This window comes from Symsagittifera roscoffensis, chromosome 4 (assembly GCF_963678635.1).
Source record: "Symsagittifera roscoffensis chromosome 4, txSymRosc1.1, whole genome shotgun sequence".
NCBI classification, from domain to species: domain Eukaryota; kingdom Metazoa; phylum Xenacoelomorpha; order Acoela; family Convolutidae; genus Symsagittifera; species Symsagittifera roscoffensis.
Genome location: NC_087065.1, coordinates 19,088,368 through 19,102,900, shown reverse-complemented (window position 1 = coordinate 19,102,900; position 14,533 = coordinate 19,088,368). Strand labels below are relative to the sequence as shown.

The 14,533-nt window shown below is 37.6% G+C and overlaps 3 protein-coding genes across 5 annotated transcripts in view; all 3 read left to right on the top strand.

Moving 5' to 3' along the window:
• Positions 1–2,087: 2,087 nt before the first annotated feature.
• The window catches only part of LOC134844601 (sodium leak channel NALCN-like), a 135,523-nt gene continuing 123,077 nt past the window's right edge, over positions 2,088–14,533 (top strand). Inside the window, exon 1 of the mRNA XM_063861358.1 lies at positions 2,088–2,115. The gene's annotated coding sequence lies outside the window, so the exon portion shown is untranslated. The remainder of the gene's footprint in view (positions 2,116–14,533) is intronic.
• Positions 2,091–14,533, top strand: part of LOC134844602 (dynactin subunit 2-like) — a 75,193-nt gene continuing 62,750 nt past the window's right edge. Inside the window, exon 1 of the mRNA XM_063861359.1 lies at positions 2,091–2,117. The gene's annotated coding sequence lies outside the window, so the exon portion shown is untranslated. The remainder of the gene's footprint in view (positions 2,118–14,533) is intronic.
• The window catches only part of LOC134843529 (nuclear factor of activated T-cells 5-like), a 61,338-nt gene continuing 52,921 nt past the window's right edge, over positions 6,117–14,533 (top strand). The window contains exons 1-3 of one of the 3 annotated variants that reach the window (XM_063859636.1): positions 6,484–6,493; positions 6,561–6,629; positions 7,661–7,685. In XM_063859636.1, the coding sequence (XP_063715706.1) occupies positions 7,676–7,685 (10 nt within the window). In that variant the 5' untranslated portion in view covers positions 6,484–6,493; positions 6,561–6,629; positions 7,661–7,675. Of the gene's footprint in view, positions 6,494–6,560; positions 6,630–7,443; positions 7,686–14,533 lie in introns of those variants that run through there. The other 2 variants (XM_063859634.1, XM_063859635.1) reach the window with 2 other exon arrangements.

The window sequence follows — 14,533 nt, the reverse complement described above, 5'->3', positions numbered from 1 at the left end:
GAGTGACCTCGTGGTCTGGGGATGCTGAGACCCAGCCATGAGCTCACTATTTCTGCATGTAATTAAGTTAATTTGAGTGTTTTGACCGAAGCCGAAAGCAGTAACGTTTTTTGTCGACCCGATGTTAGAAAAGACCACCGAAAGTACTGGCTTGGTAGAGACGGTGAAAAGCAGATAAAGCTCTGTTTAGACGTCAGCCAGTCGTCTTAGGACTTAGTTTTATTTTCCGTCGATATGTATCTTCCGGGCGAATGTTACATTGTTTGCAAATTCGTGACAATCTGACGATACCGTTCCTCCTCATATAACGTCAGATCAAACACATTGTATCATATGTAATTTAAAAAAAAAAACTAAATTACAAAAGGGGCCCTTCCGTTTAGTTACGGTAAGTGCACAAGCTGGATAGGGCCATACCAGCGATATAAAAATGGATATACATCAGCAATGAAGTCATAAATCAGCATTAAAAGCATCGTCGTTATGTTAATTTATCTTAGCCGTCCTTCCTCCACAAGAGCGCTTATGGAGTTGTCGATAAATTGAGCTTTGCGTAGCGATCTGCACCCCCTTATACAAAGTATAGAGCTCCTCAGGAGCGCGAAGCTTATTTTAGTTCTTATGTAGTTTATAGATGCAAACTTTCCAGTACTAGGAGCAAACTTTCCAACTACTAGCAATGCGGAGTTAACACGGAGTTAACAGAGAACGTTCCAAGTTGCAACTATTGTGTCGCTACATTAGTTGCAAGGCCTTTGCGAACAACGGTGAAGAGTGGAAGACAGCCTTCCGGGTTACGGAGAAGTCAAGTTTAACGTGCTTGATTCAGTGGATTCAAGAATCCGGAAGGGTTTCGGGACTGAAACTTTTATTACTTTATATGAACTTTTAGCTTCTTGTCATATCCTGAATTGAATTTAATTAACAACTGGATTCATTTTGATAAGGATGAGAAGCTAGGAGTTGGGGGAAAGGATTGATCCATCTTCGATGGAGATGATGATTTTTATCTACTGAACAAAAACAATAATAATTCAATAAATAAAAGTAGCCCTGTTTTTAGGAGTGACCTCGTGGTCTGGGGATGCTGAGACCCAGCCATGAGCTCACTATTTCTGCATGTAATTAAGTTAATTTGAGTGTTTTGACCGAAGCCGAAAGCAGTAACGTTTTTTGTCGACCCGATGTTAGAAAAGACCACCGAAAGTACTGGCTGGGTAGAGACGGTGAAAAGCATATAAAGCTCTGTTTAGACGTCAGCCAGTCGTCTTAGGACTTAGTTTTATTTTTCGTCGATATGTATCTTCCGGGCGAATGTTACAATGAGAAGCTAGGAGTTGGGGGAAAGGGTTCATCCATCTTCGATGGAGATGATGATTTTTATCTACTGAACAAAAACAATAATAATTCAATAAGTAGTAGTAGCCCTGATTTTAGGAGTGACCTCGTGGTCTGAGGATACTGAGACCCAGCCATGAGCTCACTATTTCTGCATGTAATCTAGTTAATTTGAGTGTTTTGACCGAAGCCGAAGGCAGTTACGTTTTTTGTCGACCCGATGTTAGAAAGACCACCGAAAGTACTGACTTGGTAGAGACGGTTAAAAGCATGTAAAGCTCTGTTTAGACGTTGGCCAGTCGTCTTAGGACTTAGTTTTATTTTCCGTCGATATGTATCTTCCGGGCGAATGTTACATTGTTTGCTAATTCGTGACAATCTGACGATACCGTTCCTCCTCATATAACGTCAGATCAAACACATTGTATCATATGTAATTTAAAAAAAAAAACTAAATTACAAAAGGGGCCCTTCCGTTTAGTTACGGTAAGTGCACAAGCTGGATAGGGCCATACCAGCGATATAAAAATGCATATACATCAGCAATGAAGTCATAAATCAGCATTAAAAGCATCGTCGTTATGTTAATTTATCTTAGCCGTCTTTCCTCCACAATAGCGCTTATGGAGTTGTCGATAAATTGAGCTTTGCGTAGCGATCTGCACCCCCTTATACAAAGTATAGAGCTCCTCAGGAGCGCGAAGCTTATTTTAGTTCTTATGTAGTTTATTAGCCTAATTTATTAGCCTAATTGTTGTGATAAACTTATTAAATAGATTTGTTATGTTTGATGTTTGTGCCTGTATGTGGAGCGCCCTCTGAGGGATTTTAGAGACAGGTCTGTCAAGTGGCTTTCTGTGGGGAGGTGGGGAACTGGAACTGGCTTGAGAAGTCTGGTGGTGCGCCGCTGAGCCTGCTGAGCTCGGGTGAGATTGTTCCTTGTTTTTGATTTTTAACCTTTATGCTGCCTTTTAACCTTTTAAATTAATTAAGTTGTCTTTTTTTTTTTTTTTTTTTTTTTTTTATTTGCTGATTTGTAAAATTCCCACAAACCGCTTATCATGGGTTAGTTCAGTCCCCTAAAGTCCAGTCAAAATCCTTTTTTTTACCTTTATGCTGCGTCAAGATGAGGAAAAACAACAAAGAGTGTACAAGCAAAGATTGCTTAAAACCTTCAGGACTGATAAATTGGATTAAATGTGATTGTTGTTCTAGTTGGTATCATATCAGTTGTGTAAATATTTCTCTTAGCGACTCTAAGAAAACCCAATGGTTTCAGTGTCCTTTATGCGTTGATGTAAAATCTGTTAATAAAGCAACAATAGGTAATGATTTAGTGCTAGACAATTATGTTAATACAACCATCTCAAATGTCCGAGTACTCAAGAGAGTACCAAAAGACTCGCGTGTTCCCTTGGCGGAAAATCTGTCGGACAAAATAAATGACATCGTCTACAATGTAGAAGATGTTACAAAATGGCTAATTTTTTTAACGTCGTTCTTGTTTTTTTTGGAGCAACCGAAAAGAAGTGGACGCAAACAGACCACAAGCATGAGCTCTTTGATAAATAAAAAAATTCGAGCAAATGACGTGTCACTTCCAAAACCCCATCCCCAAGTTTCAAGCCCGCCTCTGAGTGACCTCGAGCAGAGAATAAAGTTAATAAGTAGTAAGCTCGATGAAGGAAATGTAAAGGGAGGAATAAGGCTTGCTGCTTCGGATGACAAAATAGCTCCTTTTTCAACTGATAACTATCAAAAATTGTTATCTAAGCACCCGCAGCGAGCCAAATTTGCAGCTCCAAATCCAGAAAAGTTGGATAGTTTTTTCGTAACCGATTTCGACCTATACAAAGCGATAATGTCCTTTCCAAACGGATCAGCAGCAGGTCCTGATAAAATATTTCCTCAAATTTTTAAAGATCTTGTTAGTAAGTCGAATGGCAGTGCAGGACTTAATTTTCTGAAATCGCTTACTAAGCTGATAAACCTCATTGGAGATGGCAAAATACCGGAACCACTAAGACCTTTCTTTTTTGGCGCAAAGCTTATCGCCCTCATAAAAATAGACGGAGGGTTGAGACCGATTGCCATAGGCAACACGCTGAGACGTATCGCGTCTAAATGCGCTGGAAGCAAGGCCCTCTCCGAGCGACAAAATTTTTTCGGAAACGTACAGGTAGGATGCGGTACCAAACGAGGAGCAGAAATAGCTGCGCACTCGTTTCGAAACCTAATTGAACGCGACGACAATCCAAAATGTACTGTTCTTTTAAAACTAGATTTTAAGAATGCCTTCAACTCTTTAAACAGAGAAACAATGCTGAATCATGTTTTTTCAAATCGCCCCGAATTATATAATTACACCCATTGCGCGTATGCTAAACCTAGTTACCTTTTTTACGGAAGCTCTGTCATAATGTCAGAAGACGGAACTCAGCAAGGTGATCCTGAAGCCCCACCCCTTTTTGCGGAAACAATTCATACACTAGTCAAACAGTTGGAGTCGAAAATTAACATCTGATATTTAGATGATGGGAATTTAGCCGACGACTATAAGGTAGTACTCCGGGACCTTAAAAACATTCTGAAATCGGAACAAATTTACGGCCTGAGCTTAAACACTGAGAAGTGTGAACTTTGTTTTTTGGGACCGGTTACTAGTACACAGTATAATTCAATTTCAACACAATTTCGAAAAATATGCCCCAAAATAAAAATAAAAACAAAAGAAGAACTCCTCATTTTAGGATCTCCAATCGGCGAACTTTGCCGAAAAGAATTACTCGACGAAAAAATTAGGGAGCTTGAAAAAATCTCGGATGTCATTGACAAACTAGACGCCCATTATGGTTTTTACCTCCTGAAAAATTGCTTTAGCATGCCAAAACTCCTATATTTTTTGCGTACGAGCCCTTGTTTTTTGCAAAATGATTTTTTGGAACGCTACGATAAATTACTAAGAAATTCGTTATGCAAGGTCACTAACGTGAAAATGTATGATAACCAGTTTTTACAAGCAGTTCTCCCGGCAGCCAAAGGTGGCTTGGGCGTTTCTTCCGCTCGTCTACTCGCTTTACCCGCTTTCTTAGCCTCAGCAGTAGGAGCGAAAGATGCCTTGAGCGAAATCTTTGGTTTGGAGCATGTGGATGGAACCTATGATGATGCGCTTAAACGGTGGTTTGACCTTGGAAAAATTGAAATGGCTCCGGAAATTGAAATCCAAAAAAATTGGACGGAGCCAATTTTTGACAGCGAAACTGCAGACTTGATTTTACGACTCGAACCAACGGACGTGAAAAGGTTCAACGCGTTCCAAGATAGATTTGGATCCCAATGGTTGAACGTCATCCCCTGCAAAAATTTAAGGTTAAAACTGTCGAACCAACAACTCAGAATTGCGATAGGACTTTGATTAGGATCAAAAATATGCGAACGGCATAAATGCGTGTGCGGAAAAGACGTTACCGAGGATGGTTGGCATGGTCTTTCTTGCCTCAAAAGTGCAGGGAGATTCTCTAGGCATTCAAACCTGAATGCCCTTATAAAGCAGAGTCTATCATCTACTCACATTCCGTCTGTTTTAGAACCACGACACCTCTACAGGACCGATCAGAAGCGACCAGACGGTTTGACGCTCGTTCCATGGGCTGATGGTAAGCAGCTCTTGTGGGATGTAACGGTAGTAGACTCCTTAGCCCCTTGTAGGATTAATGCCGGGTCTGTTTGTAACCCTGGTACGGCTGCCGCTGAAGCGGAAGAGCGAAAAATTGACAAATATAAAGATCTTGTAAATGATGGATATCTTTTTCAACCGCTAGCTTTTGAAATTCAGGGCGCGGCCGGCCCCAGCACAGAAGTTTTTTTGAGCAAGATTTGTAAGAACCTAAGCATATGCACTGAGGAACCCAGAGCAGGCAGCTTTTTAAAACAGAGAATCTCCCTGGCAATACAGATTGCGAACGCCGCTTGCGTACTCGGAACAATAAATGACAAAATAATTTTCGACGAAATTTTTTACTTGTAACACTTGTATATTATATTATCTCGTGTCGAGTTGCGTGTTCTTATTGAAGAAGCGTAACCCGTATCGATTTTAAATGAAAAGGACTTAAACACTTGACATCTTCTTTTATCATTATCACTTCCATATCTAGAAAATTCCAAGGATTTTGACTGGAATACATGATGAAGGGACTCATGACTGTAACCTCGGTTACTATGATACTTTTGTTTATAGATGCAAACTTTCCAGTACTAGGAGCAAACTTTCCAACTACTAGCAATGCTGGAAAGTTTGCTCCTAGTAATGTTTTGTATCATATGTTTTGTATCATTTTGTATCATATGTAACAACCACCTACCCTATAGCTCAATGTTCGATTATCTCCATCAGTTTTTAATAACTTTGTTACTCAATCATGGGTGTTTGAAGGCTCATCATGCTATGGTCTAACTCTCCTTTGATTGCTGGACTTGTATCCTTGGGAAGTCTTTGACAAGGTTTCTGTCGACTCGTGCTTTGACGGTTGCGTAAAATTCTAATACAGGATTACCTCTGTATCTACTTGTATTTTTGCCTATTTGATTGCGAGTGAGCTCTGCTTTTGTCTTCTTTTCTCGAACATAACGATTGTCCGAGAGGCAGCAAAGGAAAAGAAATATTCGATCGCATGACTTGCCGACTTACTGCATTTTCTGTTTTCAAACTAGGGTATCTATCTGTTGACAATTCTGCGAGACTAGTGGAGACCTGCACGAAATATCTTTTCAGAACTTATATATGAGCATCTAAGCATCAATTAAACTGTCTTGAATGGCTGAAAAACTATGGAGGGTGTTAGTAATACGAGCAGTTGTGAGGACACTCCGATGCAAAATGAAGAATCCATAACTGTTACTGCTTCATCTGGACAAACTACTAGCAATGCTGGAAAGTTTGCTCCTAGTAATGTTTTAAACAGTCAGGGACTAACGTTCTACAGGTCGCCCAATTTACCACCAACTCATTTTATTTTGCTGAAAAGTCCCCTTGTTGGCGGCAATCTAACCGCTGAGAACTGTCTGATCGTCGATGTGTCCCAACTACAACAACAAAACCTAACGATAGTCCCCGCTATAACTCAACCAGTTGTTCCGCCTACAGAAGAGCAAGGTGAGGTGTAATTAAAGAAGTCGTCGAACAGAAGATTGTTTTTAACGTCATCATGACATCTTTTTAGATTCAAAAGAGAGAGTACAGAATTATATCAAAACATTGGGCCTTCCCGGGGGATCTTCCGGTCAGTCGGGTGAGTTTTGTTTATGCTTTTTCGGAGTTCTTATGTTGAAGGTTCTGCATATACAATGCAAAGTTTGATATTCCAATCTATCTAGAAACGAATTGATCTCAATAGGCATTGACAAGCAAACTTCGACTGAAAGTTTTCAGTTGGGTTTGTACTTTCAAGCGCCAAAGAGACCATGCATCCGTAACTTTTTCTTTGTTTAAATTTTTGTTAACGTCTGTAAAGAGTTGTTTGGTAGTCTATTTTTTCTTTAACTGCTTTAGCGGTTGAGCAAAATTTAAGGTTTAGTCAGCGCTATTGGGGGCTCTTTTTCCTTTTCCCCACCTGCGAATTTTTAAAATAATTTTTCGGTTCACATTGTCCGCTTATTACAAAAATTAGCATGCGGATTCATTAGGCTATGACAAACATTTGTTCTTTATATTCAACCTGGTAAAAACCCCTAGCTACACCGTTGAATTGATGATTATGTGAGGTTGATGAGAAAAAAGAGCATTATTGCTGACTACAGGTATTAAATCATCTAGATTTGGTTGAGCATATTTTGAGGTTTTATTTTTGATTTTTCTGAATCTGAACTATTTCAAACTTCGATGTCCAATTACAATTCAAATTATACTTTGTCTAAGATGCGGTTCAAGCTTACTCTATCTTGATCTGACCAGATAAAACTGCATATTGGGTTCTGAATTTAGCAATTGGCCAGGTTCTTGAACTAATAAGGCCATTTGAATGCAATGCGATTTAATTAATTTAATCAGCAAATATTACAATTTGCATTGTTCATGTCGCGTTGTTGGTGTTTGTTTCCCCGAAATTTACTTTGGCGGTTCTTAAACTGTGTATTTTGACTTAAACTTGAAATCAAAGTGATACTGAAGTTCGAAATATTAAATCCATATGTATTAGTTCAAGCTTAAATGGACGACCCTTGGAATTTTTTCCGCGATTCTTCGGATCATTATGGATTTCTGTCGGAAGAGACTCGTAGTGTTAGCAGAAGATTTGAGACAATTACGGCTGAACTGTTTAAGAGTAATGAAGACGAGATGGACAGCGGTTAGTTCGTTTGATGTCCATTCAATTAGAATTGAATTGATAAACATAGTATTGAATTCACCGGAGATGAAAAATTTTGTTTCCTCTAAAACTGAATTGAAATCATTTTCTGGAATCAATTTAATGTGGATTCGTTTTAGTTATATTCATTTGAAAAACTAATTCTATGGCACACTTTTTAAGTGTTCTGAACGAACTGTTTTTATCACTGATTTAGGTCTTACGGTTGCTTAAGCTCAAATTTGATTTTTTTTTGGTTTGTATGTTGGTTTCTAATTCATTCAATTTTCAATTAGCAATCGTTATCAAATCTTAATATAGACTTTTTTCGGGTTAACGACTTAATTAACAAAATCTGGCCATGGTCCGAGGACCTTCGGATGGCGAAAGTTCTCGGTTCGAATCTGGGCAGGACCTGTTTTTTTCAAACAGAAAAAAATTCCATTTAAAAAAACGTCGGTCTATTGTTTGTCTGTTTATGTTTTGTCGGCTTAGGCGCCGCATCGCTGATTTTGTCCTGTGCTTAATGCTATTTTCTTGTAATTGAAAGTGTTTTTCATTAAAACCTTCGATTTGTAAATTTACTTGCAAGCTTCATTTGGTCTCAATTATAGGTTTTATCGACTAATTGACCTTCTTTTGTTTCGTTTGAAGAGAAAAATAGATTTTATCCCCTTATATTCAAGGGTGGGGGAGGGGGGGCGTAAAAGTGTAGAACTCAAGATATTTTTTTGTCGGCTTAATTGCCGCTCGATAGATATTTTCGAAAAATTTTTTAACGCCTGCGATTGTGTTTCTGGACATGTTTTCCTCCAAAACATCATTCCAGAAATTTTTTTTGAAGTTTTCGTAGTTGCTGTTTTTTCGAACAACTAATGCTTTCCTTATTTTAGGTTGCATGCAATGCTATGGTTGTTTGGTATCGCGAGTGTCGCAAAATTTCAAAAAAACGTGGACGACCTTGAGTTTTAAAGTTGAACTTCAGTTTTCTGCCTTTTCAACGGAATAAAAACATTGCCTACTAACCCGTTTATCTCTTGGATTAGTTTTGTGAAAAAAGTGTCAATCATAAATAGTGCTTGAGCTAGAGCTTTAACGACATTTATTTTCGATGTTTTTATGGGTTTCCTTTAGATATGTCGTATAAGTTTGAAGGAAACCTTAAACCTCTCAGGTGTATCGCAGAAAGAACTGTATAAGTAGAGACTAACCAGAGTATAAGGAAGTTAAGACCTTGTTGGGAAGAATTTGAACTCGGGTGTCACTTGATTATTTTTACGCTAAATTAAGAACCGTCAATAAGTGTTAGATGAGGTCGTGCAGGGTATCAAATTGAAGCCTTATCAATGGTGATTAGAACTGCTGAAAATTTGAAAACGATTGCCCATTGTCGATAAAAACCCACTGGAAAACTGAGCGGTCAATCGCAAATCGTTCTTAAAAGAGTGTTTTTTTTTTGAAGTAGTCAGTATTTTCCAAAGACGTAAGGAACTGTATCAAGATTTGATTTAGAATCTTCTTCAAAACTCTAGCGTATTGCTTTTTTTACTGAGGATTGTTCGGTTGGTTCAGAATTGCCTGTGCAAGCTGAGCTTGGTGTTTTGTTGTGAAGAAGCTTCGTTTTCTTGGTGCCATCAAATTAGGGAGCTTAGGCTCAATAATATATGCATTACACAGCGTATTGCTTTCGAGCTTAAAGGTGGAAATGTTGGCTTATTATTTTTGTCTGTCTTGAGCTTCTGTGAATCAATCGCTTATAGTCATGGGCCCTAAACCATAGAAAGTTGTAGTTTATTTCAAGACACAAGTCTGCTCTTTCCTTGAGTTCATTGACTCTCTTCCAACTGCCGGTTGGCTGTGTTTTCAGAAGCGGGCTTTATTTCACAGGAAATTCAGAAAATTTACCAACTGACATAATCTTTCTAAATGGGTTAATTTGAAGAAAAAGTACTAATTAAAATCTATTATTTCTTGAAATTCAAAGAGCCCAAGCGTGATATAAATAGTTTTTTGAAATCAGCTTAAAAAAATCTGTCATCGGAGTCTTAAAATTGTTCTGGCTTAAATTTGCGATAATCATAAAAAACGTGATCAATTTCTAGTTTCGAAGTGGATTTCAATTTGCAGATTTTCCAACGAGATTTTCCAACCTATTAATAATTTTTTTAAATTTTGTTCTTCTTATCGGGCGGCCTCCCAAGTTAAATCGGCTTCGTTACCGCTGGATAAATTTTGTCTCAATGCCAATTAATCGCTGGCAATTATGATTCTTGGCGTTTTTGCTTCTAATTGGACTGTACTTAAGAAATACATATCAGACACGTATAGACATATTTTTCGTCATTGCGCTTGTGCTTAGCAAGCGCTATCAAACTGGAATTTTGAATTTTTTCCGGCCTAACAACTTGTTTAACAGAATCATTTGAATCACTTGTATCTTGGTTCATAATGAATTCAAACTTTTTTGCGTTCGCAGCCACTTTAGCCTGGAGGAAACTATTATGCCTTGGACTGCAAATGTCCTGGGTTGGAATCTGAGTAGGACCTGTTTTTTTTCCAACGGGAAATTTTCTGTTTCAAATCAAATTGTCGGCCAATTATTTGTCTACTTATTTGTTGTCGGCTTAGTTGTAATACATGGAATCGTTTTTTTTTGCTGCGCGCATTTTTCTTTAATGTTGCTTTTAGTGTTTGATTTACTCCTACAATATGTAATTTTACATACCTTGAGTATGTATTTCCTTCTTTATTTTTGTTGTTTCGCTAAAAAAATCCTCGGCACAAATTAATTTGGCCAATTTTTCATTGGCCTAAAGAGCTAATTTTGGGTCGTTTTAATGGAAACACAATTTTAACTTACATCCGCACATTTCAAGTTGGTTGTATGCTTACCAATCAGTTTGTTGAAATTTATTATTTTTTGAAAACCGCCCGCTTCCCTGTGTGCTTGAATACTCCCCTAGAGTCTTTTTTTTACTTTCGCCTTCGAAAAAGTGTGGGGAAGTATTTGACCCATGTTTTTTTTCTTCTTCGTTTTCTTGATAACTACCTCTCTTAAATCTGAGTTTTTTTTTTATAAATAGTTAGAACTGTTTAGAAAGCTACCCTGCATAAGCGGCTACGCCCAATGTTTTCTACACAAAAAGTTATGGCCCTCGGAATAGTCCCCTTTTTGGTTTTTGACAGTTTTGTGATTCTTTTTGATTTTTCGCGAAAACTAATATTTTGGGTTCGAGAGAGTTAACGGTCACTGGGAAGCTCCCCTGTATTAGCGGCCTCTCACAATGTTTTTTACACGAAAAGTTATCGCCCTCGGAAAAGTCAAATATTTGATTTTTTGACCTGTTTCAAACTTTTTGAATCTTCTTGATAACTTCCCTGCCATATCTGAGATTTTGGGTTCAATTCTAAGACGGGGTTATGGGAAGCGCATTAGTTTATGCGGCCACGCCCCAATTTTTCTGACACCAAATTCTGACTCCGTTTTGTTGACCGATTTTCTGGGCTTTTCTCGTTTGCTATTCTGCCAAGTATGATATCATAGGTTTAATCGAAATAATAGGTTGTTGAAAGCGTACATTTATAATTGGCGAAGCCCAGATTGTTTAAGAAAAAAAGTTATGGCCTTCAAACACGTCAAAGTTTTGAAACTTAGAAAGTTTTCTAGAAACTTTTTGGCTTTACGCGAAAACTACCGTGCCATTTCGCAGGTTGTGTTTAATAGAGAAATTCGGTTTTGGGAATCTTTTCTGCCTAAGCGAGCACAACCTGCTTTTTTCGGAAACAAGTCATGGTTTTTGGAAAGTATTTTGATAGTTTTTTTTTAGAACTTTTGACCGTTTTTTAGATTTTTTTTTTCAATTTTCTGAATTTCCCAATCAAATCTGAGATGAAAAGTTCAATTTAAAAAACCGGTTGCAATAATTGTTCCTTCAGAAGCGGAGACTCCCTAACTTTTTCTAAGAGAACTGTTATATCCTTGGGAAAATTGATTATCTTTAAAATTAGAGAAGCAACTAAGGTTTTGGGCAAAGTCCAAATTTTGAAATCAAATTTTTCGTGCCGCATGAGTATAGAGTATTCATTCAGTATCAAGCATGTACCTCAAGCTGTAGCTGGGTCCCTAGTTATTTTTGGAGACCTGCTAATTGTATCGAGACATACGAAAAATTGGTTCAAGTTATCCAATGCTATTTGAAAATGTTTTTTTTTATTAAATAACGCAAATATTTACCCTTGCGCTTGATAAAATGCTTAAAAAAATATACCAATTTAAGTCAATTTTTTTTCAAAAACTCAATTAGTATGTAAGATTGGCATTTAAATGTTGTCGAAATTTTTTTTCTGGAGTTCAATTCTCTCTGCGGCTTTTATCTGGTTCTATCCATCCTCTAAATTTGGTTTGATTGATGTCTCTAGCGTTCAGCCATGTCTGTTTAATATTATATTTTGTATCGAGCGATCAAACACCTATAAGTGATTTACTGTCGGTTGTTTTCCAATGCTTTCCAAATGGTGTGTTTTCTTTGGGTTTCACCAAGAGTTTTTATTGTCGTTGAAACTCCATACCTTTCATTTAATCGTTCTATTTACTGCTTATAACCTTCTAATGGTAACCCTTTTGGCGGTTTAGAAGTTTCAGTGCCTTGATTTGCTAGTGATCTACTTGAATAAACAAATGTGTGAATCATGATTTCATGGTAACAATGGCATTTCAACATAAAAATGGGTAGTTTTTAATGCGCTATTTGAGAGCTTTTTTGAAAATCGCTAATTGACTTCTTGTTCCGTTAAATAATCCAATTTCTAAGGGCGATAGTTTAATCAGCTCTGTGTAGAAAGGTCCCAGACTGTTGAAGCCTAACCTTGGTCGAAGACAGTTAGGCTTTTTACGCTTTATTGTCCCTTGACCACTTTGCTTCCTTAGCCTGTCTTCGCTAAGCTATTTGTTAATCAAATCGAAGCTTCCCTATCTCCTACGTCTGATCAGGCTGTGCTGTAGATTTTAATGTCTCAGCTGGCCATTTGAATTAGAAATTCATGTTTATAAGCCCAGAGCACCAATGCCTCAAGGTCAGAATATCAGTCCTGTGTTGCAAATATCTTTTCCTTCTTAATTCCTGGAATTCACATGTTGTACGGGTTCAATGAAGTGCTGTGAAGAGCTTTAAATTGACAAGTTTGTTCAGACATCAAAACTGCATGAACAATTTTGAGGAAGTTAATGTTGAAATGACTTCAATTTGCTTTTTATTTTGTTTTCAAATCCGTGACCAACCCTGCTCGATAATTTGCAACTGTCTCTTTCTTCAAAATAAGTTGACTTCTGTCTTGTAAACAGTTACATGTACAGGCAGTGACGATAGACGTTTAATAATTGCAGTGTTGTGATTTTGATTGAATTGAAACCCATGAGAGGGGATCCCAATGTTGATTCAATGAACACAGGCGATGTATGTCAAATTTGGCCTAGTGTAGGTATTTCGGATGAAATGAAATCAGCCGCCTTTGATTGACTACTATGCGTTATTTGATGCGCACAATGTTGAATTCTTCTTTTGCTTGGTTGATTAATGGTCAAAGCAGGTGATACTTAATACTTAAAATCACTACTGAATTGCAAGAATATATTGTTTTCATGAGGTTATGACCAGCCAGTTGATCTTGACCCTTTTATTGGTTTCCATAAACATCTTATCCTTCTATTGATGGTATGTGGATTTTATGAAATGGTGATATGAAGTTCTTTGATCGTGATAAATGTTTATTAATTGTACCCTACTACTGTTTCTTGCTGCTCTGTCAGTGCAGGTCATACATCAGTTTAGTACGTTGAGTGGCACTGTCTCTCTCTTTCACCAAGGAGGGGGGGGGGGGTTGTAAAAAGTTAAACAGCTCTTCAAAAGTGGGAGCTATTGAGTTTTATCAACCATTAGGGTAAGAGAACCTTTTGCTCTCCTGTTCTCTGCGTCACGGTGGTTTTTTGCTATCAAATCGAAGTGTGGTAATATCGCTACGCCTACAGAGATCTGAAATTGGGAGTAAAGGCACTTCTCTGTTTCTATTTTAAGATATTGTGCAAGTAAACGTTACTTTATTATCATCAGACAATGCCTCAGTGCATCTGGAATCAGACGGTCTTCTTTTCTCCTTTCAAGATATTTTAATCAGGCAACTCTAGTCTAGATCCGACTTTGCCTTTCTTGTATTACCTCCGCAGAATAAAAATAAGCACTACCCCGGCAGCCAAATTGAAACTAATCCAAAATGCATTTTTGACTCGCTGCATCAACTGACTGGTGTAATACATTGCGGTTTAAATTCGAACCCTGACTTAGGGAAATTTCTCAATGGAAGAGACAGACATACATGTAAAGTTGGTTAACAACTTCAAATGTGAGAAATCTCAAATTTTCTTTTTAAAAACCAGATGAGGTGTCAGGAACATGTATTTTTAAGACTTTCATTTGGACTGTTTTATGTTTGCTAGTAGTTGAACGTGGACTTAGAATACTTTATGCTCCATTGATTTACTTTAGTTTGCTACCTTTTCCTTGACTGGATTTTTTTGTGCAGTGAGTTATATCGGAAAATAATCAAAATTTTTCAGGTGTCCGCAAGGTTATTGATTGCCCTAGTCTGCACCCTTACTTTGCCTTGGCATTGGATAAGAGATTTCACCCTGGTTTCCATAAATTTGTCTTGCATTATATTTAAATGTGTTAGAATTAATGGATTCAATCTAATATGTAGGCGATTTTGTGAAGATTGTCTAACCGTTAACAGGGAATTCCATCTAAAATTATTTAAGAATCGAACTAAATTTAAGTAAATTTTTTCTAAACAGC